The sequence below is a fragment of the Zea mays genome, chromosome 9 (genome assembly GCF_902167145.1).
Source record: "Zea mays cultivar B73 chromosome 9, Zm-B73-REFERENCE-NAM-5.0, whole genome shotgun sequence".
In the NCBI taxonomy this organism is placed as follows: domain Eukaryota; kingdom Viridiplantae; phylum Streptophyta; class Magnoliopsida; order Poales; family Poaceae; genus Zea; species Zea mays.
In genome coordinates, this window is record NC_050104.1 from 136,311,240 (window position 1) to 136,335,280 (window position 24,041).

Sequence of the window (24,041 nt, forward strand, 5' to 3'; positions counted from 1 at the left end):
TCTTGCAAATCGGGTGGATTTAGTGCAGCGCATAGGCGCATAGCTGAACAGATTGGGCTCTGTTTCAGAAAAAAGAACCGAGACTACATCTGGACAGTGAATTCAGAATCATTGTGTACTGATATTATATCGGACAAGAGGTTTGTTTTTTTATAAAGTTTGCATTCACAAATTTTGTAGAATCTTTTTATTAGATTTTCAAGGTCTTCAATGAGTGTTTATTGCAGTTGAATAGTTTGTGTTCGTCTTCCTTACATAATAATCGATCCACCTAACTGATGCTGAAATGCCCAAGCCCAAGTGAAAAAGATGCATTTAATCTCTACTTACTGTGATTTTGGAACTGCTTGTTTACAATTACAACCTTCAAAATGAAAAGGTTTTCGCTTGAGATAAAACTGTTATACTAATGAACAAACCTGAGGACTTGTATTATCTTAGCATATACTACTTGCTTGACATAACACCGGAATTTAAACTTTTCTTCTGTACAACTTGACATAAACACTTGCAATTCTTTATTTATAAATTAGACCATTGCGTATTATCTGGTTTTAAAACAATGTTTCAATCAGGTAGATGCAGCAACACATGCTACAACGAACAGCTAAATAGGCACAAAATCGTGGGAATGGGGGGACTGGGGAGAGGACAGCGCCACGGACCTTGGGAGAGGAGGCTGACCGTCTCGTTGGGGTCCATGCCCTATCTAATTGACCATTGTGTATTATCTGGTTTTAAAACAATGTTTGAATCCTCTGCATCTCATACTCTTTTCTATTTTCAGCGTGCCTTTTTTATGTTTTTTACATTATTTGCTTTAAAAAATCTACAACCATGTGACTTGACTCATGTCACAAAACCTGTTTCCATTTAGGATATTAAGTTTGGATCAGTGAGCAATCTTTTTTATCCATGTGCTACAAGTGTCTCGTTTAACAGATACTTTGATGTGAAGCTTTTAAGTTTAACTAATTTATTTCACTTTAGAATTTAAATTTGTACTATCATCTTTTTCCATGTGTTCAGGTGCCTGTAGTTGATGGATACTCTTATCCACATCTGACATAGAGCATGAATGTAGCTGGAAGGCATATAACATCTTATCTTGTTGACCTACTCTCAAGGAAAGGGTAATACATATCTTGCTCTGAAGATGTTGTCTTCTGCAGTTGTTGGTACATTATTTTTCTAATTCAATCAATTCTCCCACTTTAAAAGGTATGCCATGAATAAATCTGCTGATTTTGAGACTGTCAGAGAAATAAAAGAGAAACTGTTCTATATAAGGTAAGTTGCTTTATTTTTCTTATTATTGTTTCTATCTATGTGGTCATGATAGTTAAATTATATATTGTTATGATTACAAACGAGAATACCAGCTAGGACTTGAGACCACAATCCATGTGAAAAGTTACACTGTAAGTTGTCCTGCTTGCATTTCTTCCCTGTTCCTTTTCTTACTGTAAGCTTAGTTTTTGTGATCAGCTTCCAGATGGAAGAGTTATTAAAGTAGGCTCCTGAAGCTCTTTTCACTCCTGTAAGACTTCCATTTCTGTTTCTGCATAGTGGTACTGTGAACAGTACACATACTTTCCATCAATTTGTTATCTGTGCACTTTTAGATTGAATGCAAATCATGTAGAGCACCAAGTATTAGGCATTGAAATTTGTGGATAAAAATATTAGAGGATCGCAAGTCATTATTATGCAACATTGTCTATGCACCTGAACATATTGTATTGTATCCATGCACCATGCTTCTAGCAACCCTAAATGCGTGATGGTCCTTTATGAGCACCTATGACTCACATAGCGCTCACCTAAATCTCTTCAATTTCAATGTTTGCCCATATTTACAGTAGGTCGCAACTTATGCGGCCTACCAAGATTAGGGCATCGTAGAAACCATATAAAATAAAATATTTTACTCGTCAAATTATGTTTCTGTAAATATATGACTGTATCAGTAGTAAGACCACCAGCATATTTGCAAGTTAAAAATGTAAATCAAGAATAAAGAAATGTATCCTGCTAGGTTCTTACTAATCTCTTGCAAGTGAATGTGGTCCCATTATGAGCACTTACAAATCATTTAATAGTCAACTAAATTCCATCAACCCTATTCTTTGTCCACATTTACAGAAAGAAGCAACTCATGAAACCTGCCAAGAATGAGGCGATTAAGTTAAGAGCGTATAGAGGTACATATTTACTATTTGAAGGCTATAATTACAAAAGAGAAAGAGTGTTGTGATATTTATGTTTTTCATTTCTTTGTAGTTTCAACGCACTACCATAGGGCGCGCAACGCGCGCCTATTGATCTAGTTGCTCTAAAAAATGAAGGGATCATATGTGAACTTGCGACATGGAGACTAACATGAATGCCGATTGTCCCTCAGAAGACATGATAAGGCATTGGTCGAGATTATATTTCATCCAATACCATCACATTAACACACCAAACAAAGGGGAAAAAATCTATATGTGGGAGTCATATATAGTGATATTTGTGTAGCATCAGGTAGATGCCGTCGAATCATATCTATATTGACCATCCGATCTGCTCGACCCATGATACACAGAACTGTATAGTCTAAAGCCAGTTCGATCCGACTATTTGTCTGCCCTCAGGCATAGAATCCCCCCCCCCCCCCCCCCCCACACACACACTACATAAGTTCATCACCAAAAAAAGCAGCTGCCGATCAGCTTTGTGTAAGTATGTTCATGCAAGCGCTGGGGCCGGAGTGCAACCAGTGGCAACTTCAGATGTCTTCTGTACAGAGCTGTACTTCTTTGTGATGAACCTGACATATTTCATTATTCATCAGTTTGGTCATTAATTATTCAGTTCAGACCACATTGAAGATTAGTGCAATTGCACATCTGCCTAGCAACTAGGATACGTTGGTTTTAGTTAACCTATTTAAAACATAGAACACATGGAGAAAGCTACAATAGTTGCACTCTATCACATATTTCCTTAACTAGTGAAACAGTTAAAATACAGATGAAAAAAAAACTCAAGAGTCCCAGGAGTATTCACATTACCTAGACTACAGTTTACACAAAATTTATTTACAAGACAATGCAGGTATAGGACTATATACATGATGAATAGGTTAGCAACCAAAATATTGATCATTTGATGAATTAGTATGATACAAAATTTGAGTTTTCAATGTAAGAATGTCCTGAATGCTCATGCATACAGGATGACTTAATATTGTCTAGAGTTTCCAGCATGCATTGCCTATATCATATCCGTTGCAATACAACGGCACAAGGCTAGTCATCTCAAACAGAGGGCAAGCGATACGTACCTGAAGAAATCTCTCCATAGCAACTCAAACATTAACCAATTTGTCCCAGCATCAGATGTGCCATCATTATTCTTGGGTGTTGACTCAGAAGAAATTGCTCTGGGAAGAAAAGAATCATTTAATTATAGACAAACAAATTCATATAATGGTGAACTTGGGTTCAGCGAACTTGCATACCTAGTAGCATGCTTCTTCAACTCCTCATACATGAACCTTGGAGAAAGGCAACCTGTAGCGAGCCATGGAGAAATTTTGCAGGAGAAATTAGCACCATATATGCTATCTTGGGTATTGCTTTTATCTGCTTTGTTTGGCTGCATAGAGCATTCTGCAGCAAACTTCTTCAACCTCTCCAGAGCTCCTGTCTCACCACCAATGAGAGTAGAGCCAACAGCAGGTTTCGAGTCCTAAATGAAGAAATAATTAAATGTAAGTATCAATATGCACTGCACAAAGGAGTAAAAATGCAGAAGTGAATGGGTCTTTGGTACCAACTACTGGGGAAAAAATGCCCATGGCACTAACACAAGGTATTTAAAAGTGACAATCCTATCACTGGTGTCCCTGTCCACATTAACAGCAGATGAATATTTGTTCTTTGGGGAAAGTAACACAGCTCAGCATTCCACTTCCACATTGATGTTGGAGCCCCTTTGAGATATCAATTTAGTTCTATGTATTCTACACAAACGAATCATAAGAGCGTAAAACTGCGGGTTTAAGGTGTCCCAGACCAAAATCATAAGTTGCCATTGTGACTCAGTTCTAAAGCTGCAAAGTGCAAAAAAAAAGGAGCTGTCATGATGATGAAAACCAAGCTAATTGCTAATGCAGATGAAGGTGAGACTGCTATAAACAATTCAATTGCAGAAGGACTGGAATTTGGCATATCTGATTGAGACAAAACTGCTTGCTACTCGGACAATACTACCATAGCTGTGAACAAAAAAGGATTCACAGACAGCAAGCAATATTGACACCGCGCTGACACACCTTCGTAATAGGACAAGAGGAACAAATTTAATATCTGATTTTATTTAACTAGTTTTTTTTGTGAGAAACGGCTGATACCCCTGGTATCACGTCGAGCCAAACACGTGCGCCGTATGCGACCAGGCAACATTGCCACATGTTGAGCCTCTGCCCTCTGACGGATGGGTAACGTTTCTTCACGTTGAGGAATTATTAATGGCCTGTTGGGCTGAGATTGCTGCAGCAGCGCAGCATCCATTCACAGCCGCACTAGTTCCTCATGCACAAATTTTGCAGTTACAGATGTGCTGAAATCAGAAGCTAACTGGGCCTTAACTATGCCCTGTCAAAGACCCAACATACCCAAAGATATGCCTAAAGGAAGTAAGAAATGGAATATATAGCCAAATTGTAAATGAAAACAAAGCATGCCATAATTAGCAACATCCATCCATTTCTAGGTTCTAGCTGTACCTGTACAATTTACTTAGAAGTACTGAATGCCAGAAACCTTTACCACGTATAGACTATAAAGTGAACTCGGGCCTAAATGTCAAGATGCTGAACCTAGCTGAAGATCTAAAAGCATGCTACAGGAAAAGAAAGTGATCTATGTCTCGAAGCCGACTCACCTGTGCCATGGCTGGTGGCGCAGTGAGACCGAGCTCAGCAAGCGTGGGGATGTCGCCGGGCTCGAGCACATTCTTCATGGGCACGCACTTGACCTCCTCGGGCGCCTCCAGCACCTTTCTGACGTCCAGCCTCTTTACGGCCTCCCTGAAGCCGCCATAGTTGGACGGCATGTCGTCGAGGCGGAAGGGAAGGTCTTCCACGTGGTACAGCGTGCTACCCCAGAAGTACTTCACGTTGATACCCTCCTTCTCCACAGCCTTTTGCACCCTCTCCTCGGTGCGGACTTCGTCCCGTGATACCTCCCCGTGAGCGTACACGGCCTCCGCGCCCGCTGCCCGCGCGAGCTCGGGGATGACCACTTCGGGCCTGCCCACGCGCACCACCAGGTCCCCGCCGCGGGCGCGGAGGCTCCGGCGCAGGTCAGCGACTGAGTCAAGAAGGAAGTTGGCGCGGTATGGGCCCGTTCGGTCGAACCCCGAGGGGGACTTGCCGAAGTCCCGCGGGTCGAAGACGAAGACCGGGAGAAGGGAGGAGGACGCCCCCGCTGCGGCGTGGAACGGCTCGTGGTCGTGGAGGCGGAGGTCGGCGCGGAACCAGACCAGCGTGCGGCGGCGCCCGGAGGCGGCGGGTGCGCCCGAGGGGAAGGAGCGGGAGAGGCCCGGCGTTGAGGAGGGCAGCGGGGAGATGACGGAGTAGGTGGCGGAATTGAGGCGGGTGGGACGGCGGGGAAGGGGCTGCGCGGCGGAGGGGTGGAGGCAGACGGCGAGTGTAGAGATTTGAGTGGGGAGGTGGATGGTGGAGGGGACAGAGGCGAGTGTGGGGGTTGCCGGCGCGCGGATGGAGAGCGCGAACGAGAAGGAGGCGAACGGGAGAAGGCTGGGGTCGTCGCGCGGCTGGGCGCCGGCGTCAGAGTCGGAGGCGGTGGCCATGGTTGGTGGGATGGGCGTATGAATGGGTGGAGGTAGGGATTTGGTGGCGCGGAACAGCGGATGGGGAGTGACTAACTAGTGAGATGTCGGAGAGGTGCGGGTGGGTCGGAGCCTCGGAGGGGAAGCAAGGCGGTGGGAAAGGTGGTGGTCTGGGGTTTTACCAGAATCGGGATCGAACCTATTGTCACTACCATCGTTAACTGACTAATTTTTTTAGTGAAAAATAGCTAATTAACTATTAACTAACTACCAAGATAGCTAATAGTTCATAGCTACGGTGTTTGTATATTTCAACTAATTTTATCCACTAACTATTAGTTTTAGTGTATTCAAACAACCTCTAGCTTATTCGTTGTGGCTTGGTGCGATTTTAGTCTAGCCGTGTCTTCTACAATATTTTGTCCCTATAAATTACACATTCAATATCTTATCTCTATTATATAAACGATGTAGTCTATATACAAACACGGATAAATATATATAGCACGTTATTCTACCATCTTATTATGATCGTTGCCTCGAAACATCTTCTATAGACCCGTTGAATGGATCTGCTTCCAACACAACACATGAATGGATGCAAGTACGTAAACGCCCAAACCATTATATAATAAAGACTACGGACAGTTAAGAGCATCTCTAACAGAGCCTAAAAAATATAGGGTTTAGTCAAAAAAATGCTCCAACAATGTCTCAAGTGATCCAGATATACTACATAATTCGGTGTGCACTGTCCGTTTAGCGCGTCCACAGATCTTTATGGGACGTTTTTCCACGCCATAGCCACCAGAGCGAGAGTCTATTTCATGACATTACAAAAGAACTGGTTGACTAGGACGCACGCAAGCGGGTCTCCGTTCAACCATCAACTGCTTAAATCATTAGCACCAGTAATCTAGCCATATATATACTTTTAGGTAAAATATATTTTCGATCTTTAAACTTGTCATAATGTGTCATTCCGATCCATAATTTAAGCATGCCTTTTAAAATTTTATTCGCGATTTAAGTCTTAGGGGGTGTTTGGTTGCTTCTGCTAAAGTTTAGCTTGAGTCACATCAAGCGTTTGACTTTTAAATATGAGTATGAAATATAGACCCAACCAACTGAACTAGATTCGTCTCGTCTTTTAATCTTCGACTGACAAATTAGTTTTATAATCCGACTACATTTAATACCCGGAACGGAGGTTCAAACATTCGATGGGACATGGGCTAAATTTTAGCGGGGTGTAACCAAACACCCCCTTAGTTAGGTTCAGACAGACCCAGACAGACAGAGGTCTTCTTCCTCGAGTTGACACGATAAAGGGCATGCGCCGGAGGAGCTTGGCAGCGGTAACCACCCCACACGCCGTTGAGCCCGGAAATCTTGGCGCTGGTGCTCCGCGTGCCTAACTGAGACTCAAATAGCCAGAGGATGTAAATGGTCGGTAAAATTCGATAAATTTTCGGTACCGTTTACCAGATTTTTTCAACCGTTTTCAGATTTTTCAAGATATACGGAAAACGGGACGGAAACGAGATGTGTTATTGCGAAAACGGTACGGTAAACGGTGAGACATATTTACCGTCCGTTTTCGGAATACTCGGGAAAATCCGGTATTTTCCCGTATTTTCCCGATCCACAAAAAAAAGAGGCAAAAACTATACCCGTCAGGGTTTAGAGATTAGGGTTTTAGATGTCATAGAAGATATATCAAGTGATCCAGATGACATGCCACATGATTTCTAGTTTATGTATCGTGTGTTTAAGACTTATATACTAGGTGGTTAAAACTTTAGTGAACATGTATGATCATTTATGTGTGGTCATGACTATGTATTGTATATTTGTGTGGTTGAGACTTGTATGTGAATGAACAATCGTGTTTTAAGACTTATGTGTTATGTGTTAAAATTTAAGAGTGGACATGTACGAGTGTAAGACCAATTATATGTGGACAAGATTGTGTTTTGTGTACTTTTGTGAATGAGACTTGTATGTGGATGTGAATGAACATCTGTGTGGTTAGGATTTGTTTATTGTGAGCTTTTCCGATTACAGTTACCGTTTCTCGATCAATTTCGAGCTATTTTGCTCGGATTTATCCGTTTTCGATATACCGGAATTTACCGTCCGTTATCCATTTCCGACTTTCCCGTTTATCGATTCCGACCGAACAAAAATTTATGTGGGTGAAAACGGTGAGAGGTTTTTTCCGACCGTTACCGGCCGTTTTCACCTTATAGCCAGTACCACACCCATGACCCACCTATCTATGGTTATATACTTCGGGGGAAGAAGCGAAGAACCGCCTTGCGGGACCTTTACGAAACAGTTGTATTTTGGCAGGGCCGTATCTTGAGAAATTTGTGATTTTGAAACTTTGAAGAACTGCCTTGCGGGACCTTTACGAAACAGTTGTATTTTGGCAGGGCCGTATCTCGAGAAATTTATGATTTTGACACTCCTAATTTTGGTTGTCTGTATGTCATCCTGTGTCTATGTTTGGTGGGACCATCTATGTCTATAGTTTGTTGCCCGATGATATACCGGCGAAGCCCACAAATGCAACATTGCCAATGTCTCCCGTATCTTACTGTTTGTGGGCTGGGCCTCATGTCTCCAACCTTGTGAATCGATCCGATCTTCTCGGTTCCTCCTCCAAATCCACCGGCATCTCCAAGCCCTAGCCCCAACCCCGACCGCCCATGTCCGCCATCGCGGCCTCCTCGGCCGCCGCCGCCGCGGCGTCGAACTCCGATGAGGAAGAAAACTATGAGGAGTACATCCCAGTCGCCAAGCGCCGGGCCATGGAGGCCGAGCGCCTCCGCCAGCTCCGCCTCTCCAAGTCGGCGCCGGCCTCTGCCGTCTCATCACTCCCGATGCCACCTCCCCCGCCTCTTTTGCCAGCGCAGACCTCCGTTCCCGACGCCGCCGCGAAGCCCAGCCTTCTCGTCAAGGCCACGCAGCTTAAGCGCGCGGCCCCGGAGGTGACCGCCACGGAGCAGCGCATCCAGCAGGAGAAGGAAGTGATTGAAAATCTCTCAGACAACAAATCGCTCAGGTCAGTCCGCGAGATCGCCAAGGGCATCATCTACACGGAACCGATCCAGACCGGGTGGAAGCCGCCCCTCCGCCTCCGCCGCATGCCGCTCGCCAAAGCCAACGAGTTCCGGCGCAAGTGGCACATCATCGTCGACGGTGACGATATACCGCCGCCTGCGCGTGATTTCCGGGATCTCCGCCTCCCGGAGCCCATGCTCCGGAAGCTGCGCGAGAGGGGTATCGTTCAGCCCACGCCGATTCAGGTGCAGGGGCTGCCCGTTGTGCTCTCTGGGCGTGACATGATAGGCATCGCTTTCACGGGGTCGGGGAAGACTCTGGTGTTCGTGCTGCCGCTTATCATGGTGGCGCTGCAGGAGGAATCATTGATGCCGATCGTGCCTGGCGAGGGCCCGTTTGGGATGATCATATGCCCGTCGCGGGAACTGGCCAAGCAGACATATGATGTGATTGAGCAGTTTCTCATTCCACTTAAGGAGGCCGGTTATCCGGAGATAAGGCATTTGCTTTGTATTGGGGGTGTGGATATGAGGACACAGCTCGATGTGTTGAAGAAGGGCGTGCACATTGTGGTGGCAACGCCTGGTCGGCTCAAGGATTTGCTTGCCAAGAAGAAGATGAACCTTGACAACTGCAGGTGTGTGTGTTCGACGTAGCAGAAACAAGTTTCCATAGCAAACTTTTGGGTATCTTCATGTTATCTGTTTAACGGTGTGCCGATGTGAATACCTGAACAAAATTTTATGTTATAAGTGATAACAGCACTATCTAATATCAAAGTTTAGCTTGGTCACTCTTTTCATGAACCCTGTTTCAAAGAAATTGAAAAAAAATATGGACCTGCTTCGAAAATGTGTTCATGGCAGCACACAAGTTATGGTGACTATTGAACTTGTTTTCTTTGTACTAGGTGGATAATAAGCTACAGTGAAAAGGAGCATTTAGAGTATTTCCTGTTATTCTGCTTCTAGTTCAGCAACGGTTTTTATCAAGTGCTTGCTGTAGCAAGCATCTCAGCAGCTGGACCTACAATCCGGTCACTGCCCATTTTTCAGATTTTAGCTTGCATTATTTATCTTTCGCTAATTTGTTCCTTCCAGCTGAATGTAGTTCTGGCTTCTGGTATCCAGAAGTATTCGGAAGATGCCTTTTTTCAAAATCTGTCAATCAAACTAGATCCTTGCTTAAGTATCCCATGTGACCATGTGTCAGTGCTTGCTTTACGTTTCCAGTTCATACTTTGTTTGGTTGAAAATAGCCAGTTGGTTGGAATATATAGAGCGTAAACTAGTCAAATGTCTGACTCTCTTGAGGGTCCCTACCATTCCACCAATGGTTGTACATGGTTCAAAGTTAATGTCCCTTTTTATGATCTCTGCAGGTACTTAACCTTAGATGAAGCGGATAGGCTGGTTGACCTAGGATTTGAAGATGACATCAAGGAGGTTTTCGACCATTTCAAGGATCAAAGGCAAACTCTTCTCTTTTCTGCTACTATGCCTCAGAAGATTCAAAATTTTGCGAAGAACGCCCTTGTGAAACCAGTTACTGTCAATGTGGGAAGAGCTGGAGCAGCAAATCTAGACGTCATTCAAGAAGTCGAATATGTAAAGGAAGATGCTAGAATTATATACCTCCTTGAATGCCTCCAAAAGACTCCACCTCCTGTTCTCATTTTCTGTGAAAACAAGGCTGATGTCGACTACATCCATGAGTACCTTCTTCTAAAGGGAGTGGAGGCTGTTGCTATCCATGGAGGAAAAGATCAAGAGGAGAGACAGAACGCAATTGACTCCTTCAAGACTGGTAGGAAGGATGTTCTGGTGGCTACTGATGTTGCATCGAAGGGTCTTGATTTTCCTGACATTCAGCATGTCATTAACTATGACATGCCCGCCGAAATAGAGAACTATGTCCACCGAATCGGTCGAACTGGTCGATGTGGGAAGACTGGCATAGCAACTACCTTCATCAACAAGAACCAAACTGAGACCACGCTTCTCGATCTCAAGCACCTGCTGAAGGAGGCAAAGCAGAGGATTCCACCGGTGTTGGCGGAGCTCAACGATCCATTGGATGATGAGGAAATAATTGCCAAGGAGAGTGGTGTCAAAGGTTGTGCGTATTGTGGTGGGCTTGGCCATCGTGTCAGTGACTGTCCGAAGTTGGAGCATCAAAAGTCCATGGCAATTGCTGGCTCGAGAAAAGACTACTTTGGCGGCGGGGGTTACCGAGGAGAAATATGATTGCTCTAGGTTGATGCTTGCGTGTGGTTATCAGAAGCTAAGATGCTGCAATTTCAGGTCATACATGTCACATGTATCAGCCACCAGAACATCCTTCCTCCCCCATCGTTGAAGGGAGACGGTCTGCGTTAACGAACTTGTGATATGCTGCTGGGTATGACACTGCTTGCTACTGACCTACCATATATCTTGTTTGAAGGACGCAAGTTGATTATCCTGCCCTGTTGTAAAATGTAACCAGAACAATTGCTGGCGTATTTCTTAAGCACCAGTTTTAGCCCCTTTCTGTAAGCAGTCGACATTTCAGTTCAACTCATGTATGTATATTTTGATCTTGTATACAGTACTATATTTCCATCTTACGTCTGCTTCGGCATATAAGAGCAACTCCAGTAGTTGGCTAAAGAATTCTCTAAACAAGAAATTTGAAGAGTTTTTATAAAATCTCCTCTCCAACAGCTTCTGAAATCAACTTGGTAAATTTACTAAGTTGCTATCCCAGCTAATTTGGTCTCTACATGTAGCAACTAGTTTCCCACTCCCGAAAAGTCAAATCACGACATTTTTTACTTTCGGCGCCTTGATCTAGAGCGTGGCACCTAGAAAGCACTGAGGTTTTGTAGAAACTTTATTGTGTCTGACTTGTTAGCTCAAATTGATAGTACTTCCAATGGTTAGAAAGTGATTTTCATCTCCTATTATTTTCATACTGTATCGTGAGGCTGAACACTAGTGTTGTATGGTTGGATAAAGACCAAGGATCTTCCAATTGAATGTTAAATGCATCTGCATTGTGCATTTTAAACAAAGATGTTTTAATCCAAATGGTCGTTCTACTCATTGTCTATTCCGTGTGTTTTGAATTATTTTATATATGTTTAGATGTGTCTAGTGAAAGTAACACTTGTACCTCTACACTTCTAATCCTCTGTACGTATGAACAAAAGCAAATGATCAATGGCTATAACTATATATATACACACACGGACGGTGTGATTCAATTGAACGCATGCGCAGGCTTGTCCGCCGGTGCGACTGGTGCTCATCTTAATTTGGCATGAACTTGTTTGCGGCGCAGAAATAAATAGGCCTATCCAAGATTCAAAACAGTTTTAGCTTCCTATATATCAGGAACTGTTGGAGGTTGATCTTTTTTTACTCCTAAAGCAAATTTAGCAGTTTGCTAAATACTTATTTGAGGAGCTATTATTTAGACAACTACTAAAGTTGCTCTAACAGCCGATACTGCCAGGCTCCCGGACTATCCCACCTCCCATACAACTCTATAAACAGTAGTCAACGATGCTTTGCAATGTTTTGCACAGCCATACAAGATGTGTTGGAGATAGTCTTAACGGAGAGAATTCGAGCTCCGAGTTAAGCTTAGGAATGAAAAATAAGTAAGGCTCGTAAGTTGGCTTGTTCTAACTCACGAGTTGTACTTTATACTGTTAAGATTAGGATTGAAAAATAAGCTCAAGTCTCGTAAGCCGATAAATATATTAGATAATTAACTCGCTATTTAGTCTTTAATAATAAATATATGTTGGTGTTTCGAACCTCCGACAAATAAATTTATTGTGCGTGTTTTAGGCTTTGGATGGTGTATACGGTGGACGCAAAATTTATACTGATTTGGACGGAATGTCCCTACTTCCAGTTTTAGTCATCAACGACTTTCGCTACTGACATCATTGATGATTAAAACTCGTAGTAGGGTTACAAGCGGGTGAAAGAGAGAAGAGAGACTTTCAAGTCTTTTATTCGTGGTGGAGGTGGTTACAAAGTGGAGTCCTAACTAAGTCTTTGCTTGGCCGTGGAGCTCTAGCTTCTAGGTTCTCCTGCTCGTCGGTCCTTCTGGTCGTGTGTCCGAGAGAAAAGAACCCTCATGTGTCTAGGGGTCGGCCTCCTCCTTTTATAGGTCAAGGAGGGGGTCGGCCAGTGGTGGCTTCCTTAGGAAGGAGCCACCGAGTGACGCTAAAACTAGGCGTTCTACCATGGGGTAAAGCACGCGTGCTCGCGGTCACCTAGTTGTTTTGTATTCTTTACAGCGGACGACGCATGCAATGTGTCCTAATCATTCGTACTATGCTGACCCTTCACCTTCGTAGCCTAGGACTCAGAACGGTTCGTCGTGTTGCGCTCTGCTAGCGGTCTACGCACTCAGATCTAGTCTCGATAGATCATAAGTGTGCCGCTGGATGGGGATGCGTGGGGCCATAAATGTGCCGTAGTCCGTGAGCGGGAGTCGGACCGACGCCTTCGATGTGGCTCGACGTCAGGCACAATTAATGCGACGATCAGTTGTGATGGGTCGGTCTTAGGCCAGACCCGAGATATACTCGAGTGGTTTCCCTTCGGCATGTCCGACCACCCTATCATGTTCCGCCACGATCGACTCCGGGTTCAATGTCGTGGAGTTCGTCTGAGGACAGGTTCTTCTATGATAGACATTATCTATTTTCTTCAGCTAACCGATGGGCCCTAGATGCTAGTGCTCTTCTGACCGATAGGTCTTAGAGACCGAAAATCGTATCCCAACAATATATGATAATTTATAATTTTGATTATTAATAATATTAAATAATAATTCTATAATTTATATTTATATAGTATAAATTTACTATATAATATAATGATATTTATTAGGATGCAGTTTATATGTCGAACCGAGTCTGCATTGGACAAGTTCAGTCGAGCCGAGACAAATTGGATTCGATCAGCCGTCCAGCTCCGAGCTCGGCTCTTTTAGACTATCCGCAACGGTTCCCCCTAAATTTATCCCCCTATATCATACTTTTCCTCCACATCAGCATTCTCTCTCCCTCTATTTCAGTAACTCCCGCACCAGTTTCCTCTATCTCATCCCCCTAAAACCCACCACAATCATATAATACTATTTGTACTTCAACTACCACAACTACCATCTCTTTGGCATCGCACGATGTGAATCACCCGAACGCACTGCAACCACCCAAGTTCTGTGATCTTGTGCCTTGCATTGGACATTTGTCAAGTTGATACATCTCTTGCACTATCTGTGCTTTCCTGTTTTCTTTGCACAACAAGCTGATGGATAAAGGCGTGTTGACAACACATACAAACTGCTGGTGCATTTGCCAAGCTGATAGTCGGTTGAGTGAGATGGTAGAAATACTTAATCATATCACAGTAGGAAGACTCAGCACTACAGACATCAACAATATTTCGGCATAGACCAATTTAGCAATCTTCAGATAATGATATGGTAGAATGAGCGCAGCCATAAATTAGTTTTCTGACTCAAATTCAATAAAATGAGCAGAGAATGTGTTGTCCAACTTGCTTCAAGTGTACCATGCCCCTAATGCATGATTTCTGGAAACATAGAAATACTCAAATACTCAAGTCTCACATACCGAACACACACATTTCTGCTATGAACATGACGCATTGCTCAGTTCTGCAAAATAACCATAAACAAGACAATCACAAGATTATTCAAACCGTTAGTCATGAAAATCATTACAGATTTCTTAACAAAACAAATATTTGTGCAGACAAGCATCAGTTAAGTTCCAAGGATTTGTAGCATACTAGCAGTTGCAAGGATCATACTTCATCTTCGTCAAGAAAATCATGATTCTAACTGTTGAAAGCTCCTACTGAATAACCAATACAAAATGTTGCATCGAAGTGTATGGAATGTTAACAATTGTAGATAGATTTATAAAATTACAGGTTCGCTGTCAGAAGGGACATGAAATGGATAAATAACTATCTTGCTCTAGGCCACCACGAATTTAACACAGATGTTAGATGGATCCAAAGATCGAAGTCCTCATATTGAATATGCAATAGCACTGGAGAGCTGATCAACAAAACTACTATTCAATATTACGTTGAAATCTACAATAATTAGCTTGGAAGATGAAAAATCTGAAAAAAAGCAATGTTCATACCGAACCTCCTATAGACAAACAAACCAATTGGAGGCCATTCTGCAAGTGGAAATCGTAGATGGACCATGACAATAAACAAATTAAGAACAACAGCCTTGAAGGTCAAACTCAAGGATTCAAACATTATTTGGAAAAAATCGATTGCGGCTCAGATATCGCTGCTCAGCTCGCACCCAACGTCCCCAACCCTAACCAACGCTGCCACAACACCATCGTCCGTCGAAATCGCGTGGGGAGGAGAATCCATACCGACGGAATCGCGTGGAGAGATCCATCTTCACCAAGCTCGGTGAAGCTCGACACGCATTCGAGGGGGCTCGGCTACACAAGACCCGTTGATGTGCCGCCGCCGTCGTCAGCAACGAAGCCGGCTCCGCTCCATCCGATGCGCGCGCGAAAGGGAGAGAGAAAGCCGCGAGGGGTGAACAGCGCTCCTCTACATCTGCCGTGAGAGAGAAGAGGACCGCTCCGAAGGAGATGCCATAGAGGGCAGCGATGCGGGTCGAAGAGGACGAATGTAGCCCCTAAACGATGAATAGTAATAGAGGAGAGGTGAGCAAGAGTCATGCGGACAGTGTTAAGACGTCGACGGTCAACCCAGAGTCCCGCGACAGGCCGGCAGGCGGGCCACACCACGTGGGCGACCCCATCGATCTTATCCACGCACCCGTGCCGCCCGCGCCACGTCCTGCCTTCCGCGCCCCGCAACCCGCCACGACTGACGTGCACGGACCACGGTGGACCCCCTAGGCCACCTCTCGTCGGCATGACGGCATCACCCGCATTCCGTACCGCAGTCCATGAGCCGGGTCTAGGGCGAACCGGTCGAGTTCCCGACTGATTTATAAATAAGCGCTGCCTGCTTGGCTTCATATCTTCTCGCCCAGATCCACAAGTTTCGTGGGTAGAGGAGGCACTAGATACTGTGCCAGATCGGGGTCTGGTAGTGGCAGTTGGGTGATTACGACGGAGTGGGATGGGCCTCCTCGACAAGCTGTGGGACGACACCGTCGCGGGCCCGCGCCCGGACACCGGCCTCGGCCGCCTCCGCAAGCAGCCCGCGCGCCCCGCCGCCGTTAAGATCAGTGGTGAGTGAGCTGGTGACCGCCGCTGGTGGGAGAAAAGAACAGCACATGCACCATCATAGTCGGCGTTCCCATTTATTTGACTTGTGGTCTCGTCGACCGTGTAGATCCGGCCGGGGACGCTGCAGCGCTCGTGCCGCCCTCGCCGGCTTCGGGTAGCGAGGAGACGCCGGTGAAGGTGACGCGCAGCATCATGATCAAGCGTCCCGCGGGGTACCCGTCTTCGCCGAGGAGCGCGGCAAGCACGCCGCCGGCCTCTCCACTAGGGACTACCCCGCCCATCTCGCCGTTTGCCGGCGCTGGTGAGTTCCCTGCGCCTTCCATTTTTCCCGGGTACGGGTATGGGCAGTTATGTCATTTCCGGACCGCGCACCCGTGCCTCGTTGGAAGCGTCGTGACTCACGTGAGGGTGGCTTCCGGTTTTGTCGGAAGGAAGCTTCTAGATGGAGCGTACTGGGGAAGGGCGTTTTGGACATTTCTGCCCAGTGGTAGTGGGAGCTTTTAGCTCTCTGGTCGCCATCGTGGATTCGTAGCGGGATATTATCGTATTAACTAGTTGATAAGTTATCGTTTGTTTCTTGAAATGCAGCAACCATATCGGATAAACGTAGCTATCATGGGGGTTATGTGGGGTAGGCATCAAATGGAAAACGGACTTGCTTTTTTTTTTTTTTTAATTTAGTATAATATCAACCCAGTGATAGAGATGATTTAATCGGTATCACTTATGGACCTGCTTTATCATATATAAGGTAGCTGTTTAGCACTTAAGCATATTACATGAGAAGTTGTCTATCTCTATGGTCTTACCTTATTTAGCTGCAAGTACATGTTTCGTTGATGATCTTAGAGTGGACAACTGGGCCTCTAGTCAAGAAGGTAGCCACTATTTCAGAGCAGAGTCAGTGAATTATAGTTAGCTGAGTCAGATATATTTACTAATCTGCCTTGAAGCTCTGGTTACAAATTATTCCACAGAAGCTGCTACTGTGATATGGATTAACTGAAACACCTTTTGTAAATTGGTCTTATCGTATCGACCTAAACATTGATGAGTGTCTAGAATCAATCATGGAAAAGATAGTTGTGATCATTTCAGTATCTTGATTCCAATACCAATAATATGTAACCACGTTGTAGTTTAGGAAGTTGTTAATTTATATAGCAGTCTATACTTCCTCAGTCCTGTTGGATTTTAGTTGTCTTAAGTCAAACCCTTGTAAGGGGCGAATTTACAGAGAAGAATAGTAATATCTACCACCTCAAAGAGGTAAATTATATATATAAAAAAATTCATTTCATAATATCTCTAATTACTAATGAAGCTTATTTGATATCGCAAATATGTTTGTTATCTTCTACAAACTTAGTCAAATTTAGCACGCGGTTTCACTTAGGACAAGTGAAAATCCATTATGTCCCAGTACAGAGGGAGTATATAGTATATACTCTTGTTGGCCTGCTAATTTTATCCAAACTTGTTACTGTGATTTCACTCCAAAGCGAAGCTTATGTCCAGCTGCATGTATTAATGGGCTTTTAATATTTCCGAGTGCTATCAGCATCATTTGTTCCATTATGTTGATTGGACATTGGTTAACCTTGGACGCTAAATTTACTAGGTGGTCGCTTCAGAAGGAAATCATCATCCGACGCATATGAGAGGGCAACCCCTCCAGGGACGACCAGCCACCCTCCTCCCTTCGAAGTGTGAACCGGCTGCACCCTCACACTTGTTTTGCTCCTTGACAAGCATCTCTTCACCTATAATAAGGTAGAGGCAGGGAGGAGAGAAGACGACATCAAGAGGGGAACGGGGATGAGTTGCGGGTTTACCTCTGCTGTGATATATTGTAGGTGCCACTATGTGTATTGTTCCCCCCTATCTACTACGTGGCATAGGTTGTATTCTAGTATGTTGAAAGCTCATGGTGCCGTGCTGTATCAATAAGGTGTTATGCGCATAGAGTGGCTCAGGACCAGGGCTGCGTTTGCGCTTTGCCACTGGCTGTGTTGTATGTTTCTTCTGCTGCTATGCCATTAGGGTTTAGGGATGGTGTGTGGATGGCGTCGTGCTTGTAGTGTTAGCTGGGTTTGAAGCGGACTACATGTAGGTTTGTTCAATGTCTGGTATCTATTAGCTGAAGGTGTTTGCCTGTAAGTTGTAACTCTCTGTGAACTGTGATGCGGGATAATGCTAAGAATAGATGATCGTTCTAAGTGACCAAGTAATTGAGTGGGAGTCGGTCTAAGTGGTGAGTAATTGAGCGGATTAACAATGAGTGACTGAATTATCGAATTGGGTTGGTCTAATTGGGTGATCGAGTGGTCGAGTCATATTATAAAAACGATGATAATGTTTTCTTAACAAAATAATTCATAAATATGTTTTTACCGTAATAAAATGTAGATAATCATAACCATAAATATGTGTCATATATACATCAGTTCTCAAATTTGACATGTTTTGTTGGGTACTCGGAACTCCTAAAATTAGAAAACAAGTATTATAACTTGGCCGATTCATCTAAGATATGATTTGCTTAAACCGAATGCTAGACATAGCACGCCACATTAATTAGACTTTGTTTGGATACTCTAATAATGAGTGGAGTGGATTGACATGTATTGAGAGAGTATTTGATTTATTAGGGATTTATATCCTCTCTAATCCCTCCAAAACACTCTAATCCCAAAGTATCCAAACTAGATCTTAATGAAAATTTGAGGATCCAACACAAACATACCAAAGTTTACCGGGAACATATCCCATGTAAATGATCCATACGTGTACATATATGCATGTATTAAATCTAAACCCATCGTCTAACAATGTCGGTCACTAATTACTGAACAAAGGGTCCATATTTAACATGTGCATATATGGACCAGATGAATCATATTGTTGGGGGCCTTCGGCTTCCGAAGGTCCTCAAAAACATGATTTAACAATGTTTCTGGAGTATAATGTGTGAACAGGTATATTCGGATTCAAATCGGTATCACAGTGGGAGAAGCTCAAATAATACGAAGGTTGACACAGCGCCGAAGCTGTGAGCAGGAAAGCTTCGGCGTGATAGCAGAAAAGGAAACCGACTTAAAGATGAAAAGGCTATTCAGACCTCGGTGGATTACTATACAATTACTACCAAATGTAAAGGGCATGGATGTAATTTTACATGAGCTATGTCCCGTGCCTATAAATATGTGAACAGTGCCCCCGTACTGTTCACGCTGACTTGACATTTACTTTTGCGTCACGCTTGTATTTTTACCTTCTTTCAAGCCGAAGGTACATTTGTAATTCGATATCATTTCTATTTTTCCATAATGATAATATATAAATGAGTTGATAATTATACATAATTGTTTATGTTATATTCCATATGATTCCTTCTTCATTATTTTATGTTGTGTTGATGAAGGTATATCTTTCATAACCTTCGTCCGAAAATTATTATATCCCAAGGGGAAATAATGTTCCGAAGGACGAAGGACTTTAACGTTTAACATTTTTTGTGTTGCCTTGTTCTTAACTTATAGCATTTGAGAACAAGTCTCCAACACATATGTATTTGATACATTGTCGACCCTGAGACTCAAATGACTGCCAAGTTCAAGAACCCTTCCTGCATCTTATTCCTAATATAAATTTCGAACAAGGCCTCAATAGAAAATTAAAGAAAATTCACTCCGATCCGTGACCGAGGTGTCCCTGAAGATTCTTCGCATCAAAGAGGAACCTGGCGAACGAGGTCTCCGATGGGCCGTCATCCCGCAGCGCTGCTTGTGCTTCATTCTTGAGTGCTACCGCTCGACCCCTGAGGTGCCTGCCCTCCTCAGATTCCATCACCAGCCTCACCTTGGCTTCCACCTCCTCGGATTTGATGAAGCCCGTCGTGTACCCCTCCATCTCCACCCCGACGCCCATGCCCTCGGTCACGAACACCTTGTTCATCAGCTGCTCCGCGTAGAACGGCCAGCATAGCATCGGCACCCCTGCTGTGATGGCTTCCAGCGTCGAGTTCCATCCGCAGTGCGTCATGAACGCGCCCGTCGATGGATGCCGTAGCACCTCAACCTGCGGTGCCCATGACCGCACGACGAGGCCCCGGTCCTTGGTCCGCTGCAAGAACCCCTCTGGAAAGAGCGCGCCGAGATTCTCCGAACCGCCGTCGGTGCCGGCCGGCGTCCGCACAGACCACAAGAAGCGCTGCCCGGACCTCTCAAGGCCGACGGCGATGCCCCTTAGCTGCTCAGCCGAGTGCGCGCATCTGCTTCCGAAGCAGAGGAACACGACGCTGTTCTCGGGCTGCTCGTCGAGCCACGCAAGGCACTCGTGCCGCGTCTCCGCCGCGCGCTCTTGCTCCGCTGCTGCTCTTGTGCCGCCGTCGCCACCGATCAGCGGCCCCACGCAGTAGACCGGGGGCAGCACGCGGCCGGGCACGCACCGGGGATCCCTCAGCGCCTGCACGGCCGGGCTCTCCAGCGACTCGAACGTGTTGACCAAGACGCCGCTGCCGTCCGTGCAGCGCTTCCAGACGTCCACCATGGTCTTGCACAGCTCGTCGTCGTCCGGGTGCTCCAGCAGCTCCCTGACGAGATGGGACGCTGGGAACGGCGGGACGCCGAGGAACTGGAGTGGCGTGTCCCCGAGCTCCTTGAGGCCCGCTCGCCTGCCGGAGAGCAACGCCGGCAGCTGGGCCACGACGGCCAGAGTAGCGGCGGCCGAGGCGAAGAACGTGTACACGGGGACGCCCAGCTTTGCGCCGACGTCGACCGCGTCGGTGCAGAACATGCCGACCACCAGGGAGTGCAGGCGCTCGCGCGGGACGGAGCGGAGGAACCTCTCCAGCTCGCCGTTGTACCGTCGCAGCACTTGCAGCGTGAGGAGGAAATGGTGCTTGCCGGGGACGGCGAGGTCGGCGTACGGGACCGGAGGGAGGACGTGGAAGGTGATGGCGGGGTTGGAGGCAGCCACGCGGTCGAGGTCGACGATGCGGAAGTCGGGCGAGCTGGCGGCTGGCTCGGCGATCACCATGGTCACGTCGCAGCCGTGCCTCAGAAACACCTTGGCGAGCTGCACCATGGGGACGATGTGGCCGACGCCAGGGCTCGGGTACAGGATGACGGTCTGCTGCTGCTTCATTGTCACGGCGACGGAGAGATGCTCTGAAAAGGCACGGGGATCTTGGGGTGGCGCGCGCGGTGGTGCGCAATTGGCTTAGCTAGATATATGCACGAGCTGCTGCGCTCTGCCTCGCCGGAGATGCAACAGATCAGCGTTGCTTCAATTATTGCCGTGGCGGAGTGCCATGGAGGGAGACGACGTTTGTGGTTGTCAGGTAGTGTCATGGCAGGATGCTACTTACTCCCTCGATGAGACAGTCTCATCCACTGATCCACGCTTGGAAGAGGCCAAGACGTACGCGCGCAGGCCGCAGCACACGACACACAACATGACATCCAGCTTTAAATTCATTATTGCTAGATCAACTCAAAGAGTTGTGTTTGGTTTCTAGGACTAGGTTGTATTTTAGTCCCTCAATTACTAAATACTGAAACTAAAATTATTTTAATTTTTGAATTTGAAAATTTATGAACTATAATAGAGGGACTAAAAATTAGTAACTAGAAACCAAACACGACCTTAAGTAAAAAAAATTATCCCACATTATCAATTTAGCTACTCTCTAAAATATTTATTTAAAATCTAACAGCCTTTGTAAATCTCTACCATTTAAGTCAAACACAACCTTAAGTCAAAATAATTTATTCCACTTTATCAATTTAGCTACTCTCTAAAATATTTATTTAAAATAGACTAGTCTAACAACCTTTGTAAATCTCTGAAAGGGAAATAAGCTTACACCTTTTCCTAAATGATTTTGGTGGTTGAATTGTCCAACACAAATAATTGGACTAACTAGTTTGCTCTAGATTATAATTTCTACAGGTGTCAAAGGTTCAACACAAACCAATAAAAAGTCCAAGAAAGGGTTCAAATAAAAAGAGCAAAAGACAACCCAAAGGCAGCCCTGGTCTGGCGCACCGGACTGTCCGGTGCACCACCGGGCAGTGTCCGGTGCAACAGGGAGTTCCACTCCGAACTTGCCACCTTCGGGAATTCGGGGAGGCCGCTCCGCTATAATTCACCGGATTGTCCGGTGTGCCAGCGGAGCAACGGCCACTTCGCGCCAACGGTCGTCTGCAAAGGAACAGTGAGACGCTACAGTGCGCGACTGCGCGCGCAGAGTCAGAGCAGGCGCCAGAAGGCGCACCGGACAGTGAATAGTGACTGTCTGGTGCACCACCGGATTGTCCGATGGCCCCGTTGTCAGAAGCTCCAACGGTCGGAACCCAACGACCTGATGACGTGGCTGGCGCACCGGACAGTGTCCGGTGCGCCATACGACAGAAGCCCTCACCAACGACCATATTGGTGGTTGGGGCTATTAATACCCCCAACCAACACACTTCAATGCATCCAAGTTTTCAGCCATCAAACCTCATACAAGAGCTCTAGACTTCATTCCAAGACACAAACAAAGAGATCAAATCCTCTCCCAATTCCGGAATCACTCCAAACAAATTAGTGACTAGAGAGAGAGAGACTTTTGTGTTCTTTTGAGCTCTTGCACTTGGATCGCTTTTCTTCTTCCTCTATTCTTGTGTTCAACTCACTTGTAATCAAAACAAGAGACACCAAGTTGTGGTGGTCCTTGTAGTGGACTAAGTGTCCCATTTGATTGAAGAGAAAGGCTCACTCGGTCTAAGTGACCGTTTGAGAGAGGGAAAGGGTTAAAAGAGACCCGGTCTTTGTGACCACCTCAACGGGGAGTAGGTTTGCAAGAACCGAACCTCGGTAAAACAAATCACCATGTCATCCGCTCTTATTCGCTTTTGATTTGTTTTCGCCCTCTCTTTCGGACTCGCTTATATTTCTAACGCTAAACCCGACTTGTAGTTGTGCTTAAAGTTTGTAAATTTCAGATTTGCCTATTCACCCCCTCTAGGCGACTTTCAATTGGTATCAAAGCCTGGTACTTCATTAGAGCCTAACCGCTCGAAGTGATGTCGGGAGCATCCGCCATAAGGGAGATCGGGACCGGCGACAAGTCCGCAAGCTCGAAGAGAACGCATTCAAGGGAGTCCGCCCACAAGCATAAGGAGGAATCCTCTTTCTCCATCAAGTCCCAACGGAAGGGTGACAAGAAGAAGAAGATGAAGAAAGTGGTCTACTACGAGACCGACTCTTCGTCACCCTCCACCTCTGGCTCGGAATCGGCATCCGCCACTTCTAAGCGCCATGAGCGCAAGAAGTATAGTAAGATGCCCCTTTGCTACCCTCGTATTTCAAAACACACTCCATTACTTTCCATCCCATTAGGCAAACCACCTATGTTTGAAGGTGAAGATTATTCTATGTGGAGTGATAAAATGAGGCATCACCTAACCTCACTCCACAAAAGCATATGGGATATTGTTGAGTATGGAGCGCAGGTACCAAAGAAAGGGGACAAGGATTATGATTCGGAGGAGGTCGAACAAATCCAACACTTCAACTCCCAAGCCACCACTATACTCCTTGCCTCTCTAAGTCACGAGTAGTATAACAAGGTGCAAGGGTTGAAGAGCGCTAAAGAGATTTGGGATGTGCTCAAAACCGCGCACGAAGGAGATGAGGTGACTAAGATCACCAAGTGGGAAACGATCGAGGGGGAGCTCGGTCGATTCATGCTTCACCAAGGGGAGGAGCCACAAGCAATGTACAACCGGCTCAAGACCTTGGTGAACCAAATGCGCAACCTCAGGAGCACCAAATGGGATGACCATGAAATGGTCAAGGTTATTCTAAG

General features: G+C 45.4%; 4 protein-coding genes, 2 long non-coding RNA genes and 1 other non-coding gene across 8 annotated transcripts; 3 read left to right on the plus strand and 4 right to left on the minus strand.

Moving 5' to 3' along the window:
• The first annotated feature begins 1,034 nt into the window (after nucleotides 1–1,034).
• Nucleotides 1,035–1,535, plus strand: LOC109942190 (uncharacterized). 2 transcript variants are annotated; one of them, XR_002264797.1, is made up of 4 exons: nucleotides 1,035–1,133; nucleotides 1,222–1,290; nucleotides 1,383–1,421; nucleotides 1,489–1,535. It is a non-coding gene; the product is annotated as an uncharacterized lncRNA (long non-coding RNA). The 2 variants fall into 2 exon arrangements; XR_002264796.1 differs by having other exon boundaries at nucleotides 1,383–1,528.
• Nucleotides 1,536–1,774: 239 nt separating this feature from the next.
• LOC111590213 (small nucleolar RNA snoR103) lies at nucleotides 1,775–1,881 on the minus strand. The gene has a single exon (XR_004852924.1). It is a non-coding gene; the product is annotated as a small nucleolar RNA snoR103 (small nucleolar RNA).
• Nucleotides 1,882–2,387: 506 nt separating this feature from the next.
• On the minus strand, nucleotides 2,388–5,994 carry LOC103639157 (blue-light photoreceptor PHR2). Its single transcript, XM_020544234.3, has 4 exons — nucleotides 4,933–5,994; nucleotides 3,506–3,735; nucleotides 3,329–3,427; nucleotides 2,388–2,812 (listed from the first exon to the last, which is right to left on the minus strand). Exons 1-4 carry the CDS (start codon nucleotides 5,860–5,862, stop codon nucleotides 2,731–2,733), a joined length of 1,341 nt encoding a protein of 446 aa, XP_020399823.1. The 5' UTR covers nucleotides 5,863–5,994; the 3' UTR covers nucleotides 2,388–2,730.
• Nucleotides 5,995–8,416: 2,422 nt separating this feature from the next.
• Nucleotides 8,417–11,503, plus strand: LOC100281463 (ATP-dependent RNA helicase DDX41). The gene is made up of 2 exons (NM_001154381.2): nucleotides 8,417–9,547; nucleotides 10,292–11,503. The coding sequence occupies exons 1-2, from the start codon at nucleotides 8,556–8,558 to the stop codon at nucleotides 11,154–11,156; spliced, it is 1,857 nt and encodes a 618-aa protein (NP_001147853.2). The 5' UTR covers nucleotides 8,417–8,555; the 3' UTR covers nucleotides 11,157–11,503.
• A 2,922-nt stretch (nucleotides 11,504–14,425) lies between these two features.
• On the minus strand, nucleotides 14,426–15,721 carry LOC111590105 (uncharacterized). Its single transcript, XR_002749188.2, has 2 exons — nucleotides 15,347–15,721; nucleotides 14,426–14,598 (listed from the first exon to the last, which is right to left on the minus strand). It is a non-coding gene; the product is annotated as an uncharacterized lncRNA (long non-coding RNA).
• Nucleotides 15,722–15,989: 268 nt separating this feature from the next.
• LOC100273280 (Dormancy-associated protein homolog 3) lies at nucleotides 15,990–18,341 on the plus strand. Its single transcript, NM_001147721.1, has 3 exons — nucleotides 15,990–16,185; nucleotides 16,290–16,484; nucleotides 17,805–18,341. The coding sequence occupies exons 1-3, from the start codon at nucleotides 16,074–16,076 to the stop codon at nucleotides 17,894–17,896; spliced, it is 399 nt and encodes a 132-aa protein (NP_001141193.1). The 5' UTR covers nucleotides 15,990–16,073; the 3' UTR covers nucleotides 17,897–18,341.
• A 1,361-nt stretch (nucleotides 18,342–19,702) lies between these two features.
• LOC100193773 (anthocyanidin 5,3-O-glucosyltransferase) lies at nucleotides 19,703–21,537 on the minus strand. The gene has a single exon (NM_001138859.2). The coding sequence runs from the start codon at nucleotides 21,329–21,331 to the stop codon at nucleotides 19,871–19,873; it is 1,461 nt and encodes a 486-aa protein (NP_001132331.1). The 5' UTR covers nucleotides 21,332–21,537; the 3' UTR covers nucleotides 19,703–19,870.
• Between the last annotated feature and the right edge of the window lie 2,504 nt (nucleotides 21,538–24,041).

What these genes read in the sequence shown, in the direction of transcription:
- LOC100281463 (NM_001154381.2), top strand. Translation starts at nt 8,556, where the DNA reads ATGTCCGCCATCGCGGCCTCCTCGGCCGCCGCCGCCGCGGCGTCGAAC. An exon ending in ATGAACCTTGACAACTGCAG is followed by an intron (nt 9,548 to 10,291) that starts GTGTGTGTGTTC and finishes TGATCTCTGCAG; the next exon opens with GTACTTAACCTTAGATGAAG.
- LOC100273280 (NM_001147721.1), top strand. Translation starts at nt 16,074, where the DNA reads ATGGGCCTCCTCGACAAGCTGTGGGACGACACCGTCGCGGGCCCGCGC. An exon ending in CGCCGCCGTTAAGATCAGTG is followed by an intron (nt 16,186 to 16,289) that starts GTGAGTGAGCTG and finishes TCGACCGTGTAG; the next exon opens with ATCCGGCCGGGGACGCTGCA. An exon ending in CTCGCCGTTTGCCGGCGCTG is followed by an intron (nt 16,485 to 17,804) that starts GTGAGTTCCCTG and finishes TAAATTTACTAG; the next exon opens with GTGGTCGCTTCAGAAGGAAA.
- LOC100193773 (NM_001138859.2), bottom strand. Translation starts at nt 21,331, where the DNA reads ATGAAGCAGCAGCAGACCGTCATCCTGTACCCGAGCCCTGGCGTCGGC.
- LOC103639157 (XM_020544234.3), bottom strand. Translation starts at nt 5,862, where the DNA reads ATGGCCACCGCCTCCGACTCTGACGCCGGCGCCCAGCCGCGCGACGAC. An exon ending in CGCCACCAGCCATGGCACAG is followed by an intron (nt 3,736 to 4,932) that starts GTGAGTCGGCTT and finishes TTCTTCATTTAG; the next exon opens with GACTCGAAACCTGCTGTTGG. An exon ending in TTGAAGAAGCATGCTACTAG is followed by an intron (nt 3,428 to 3,505) that starts GTATGCAAGTTC and finishes TTTTCTTCCCAG; the next exon opens with AGCAATTTCTTCTGAGTCAA.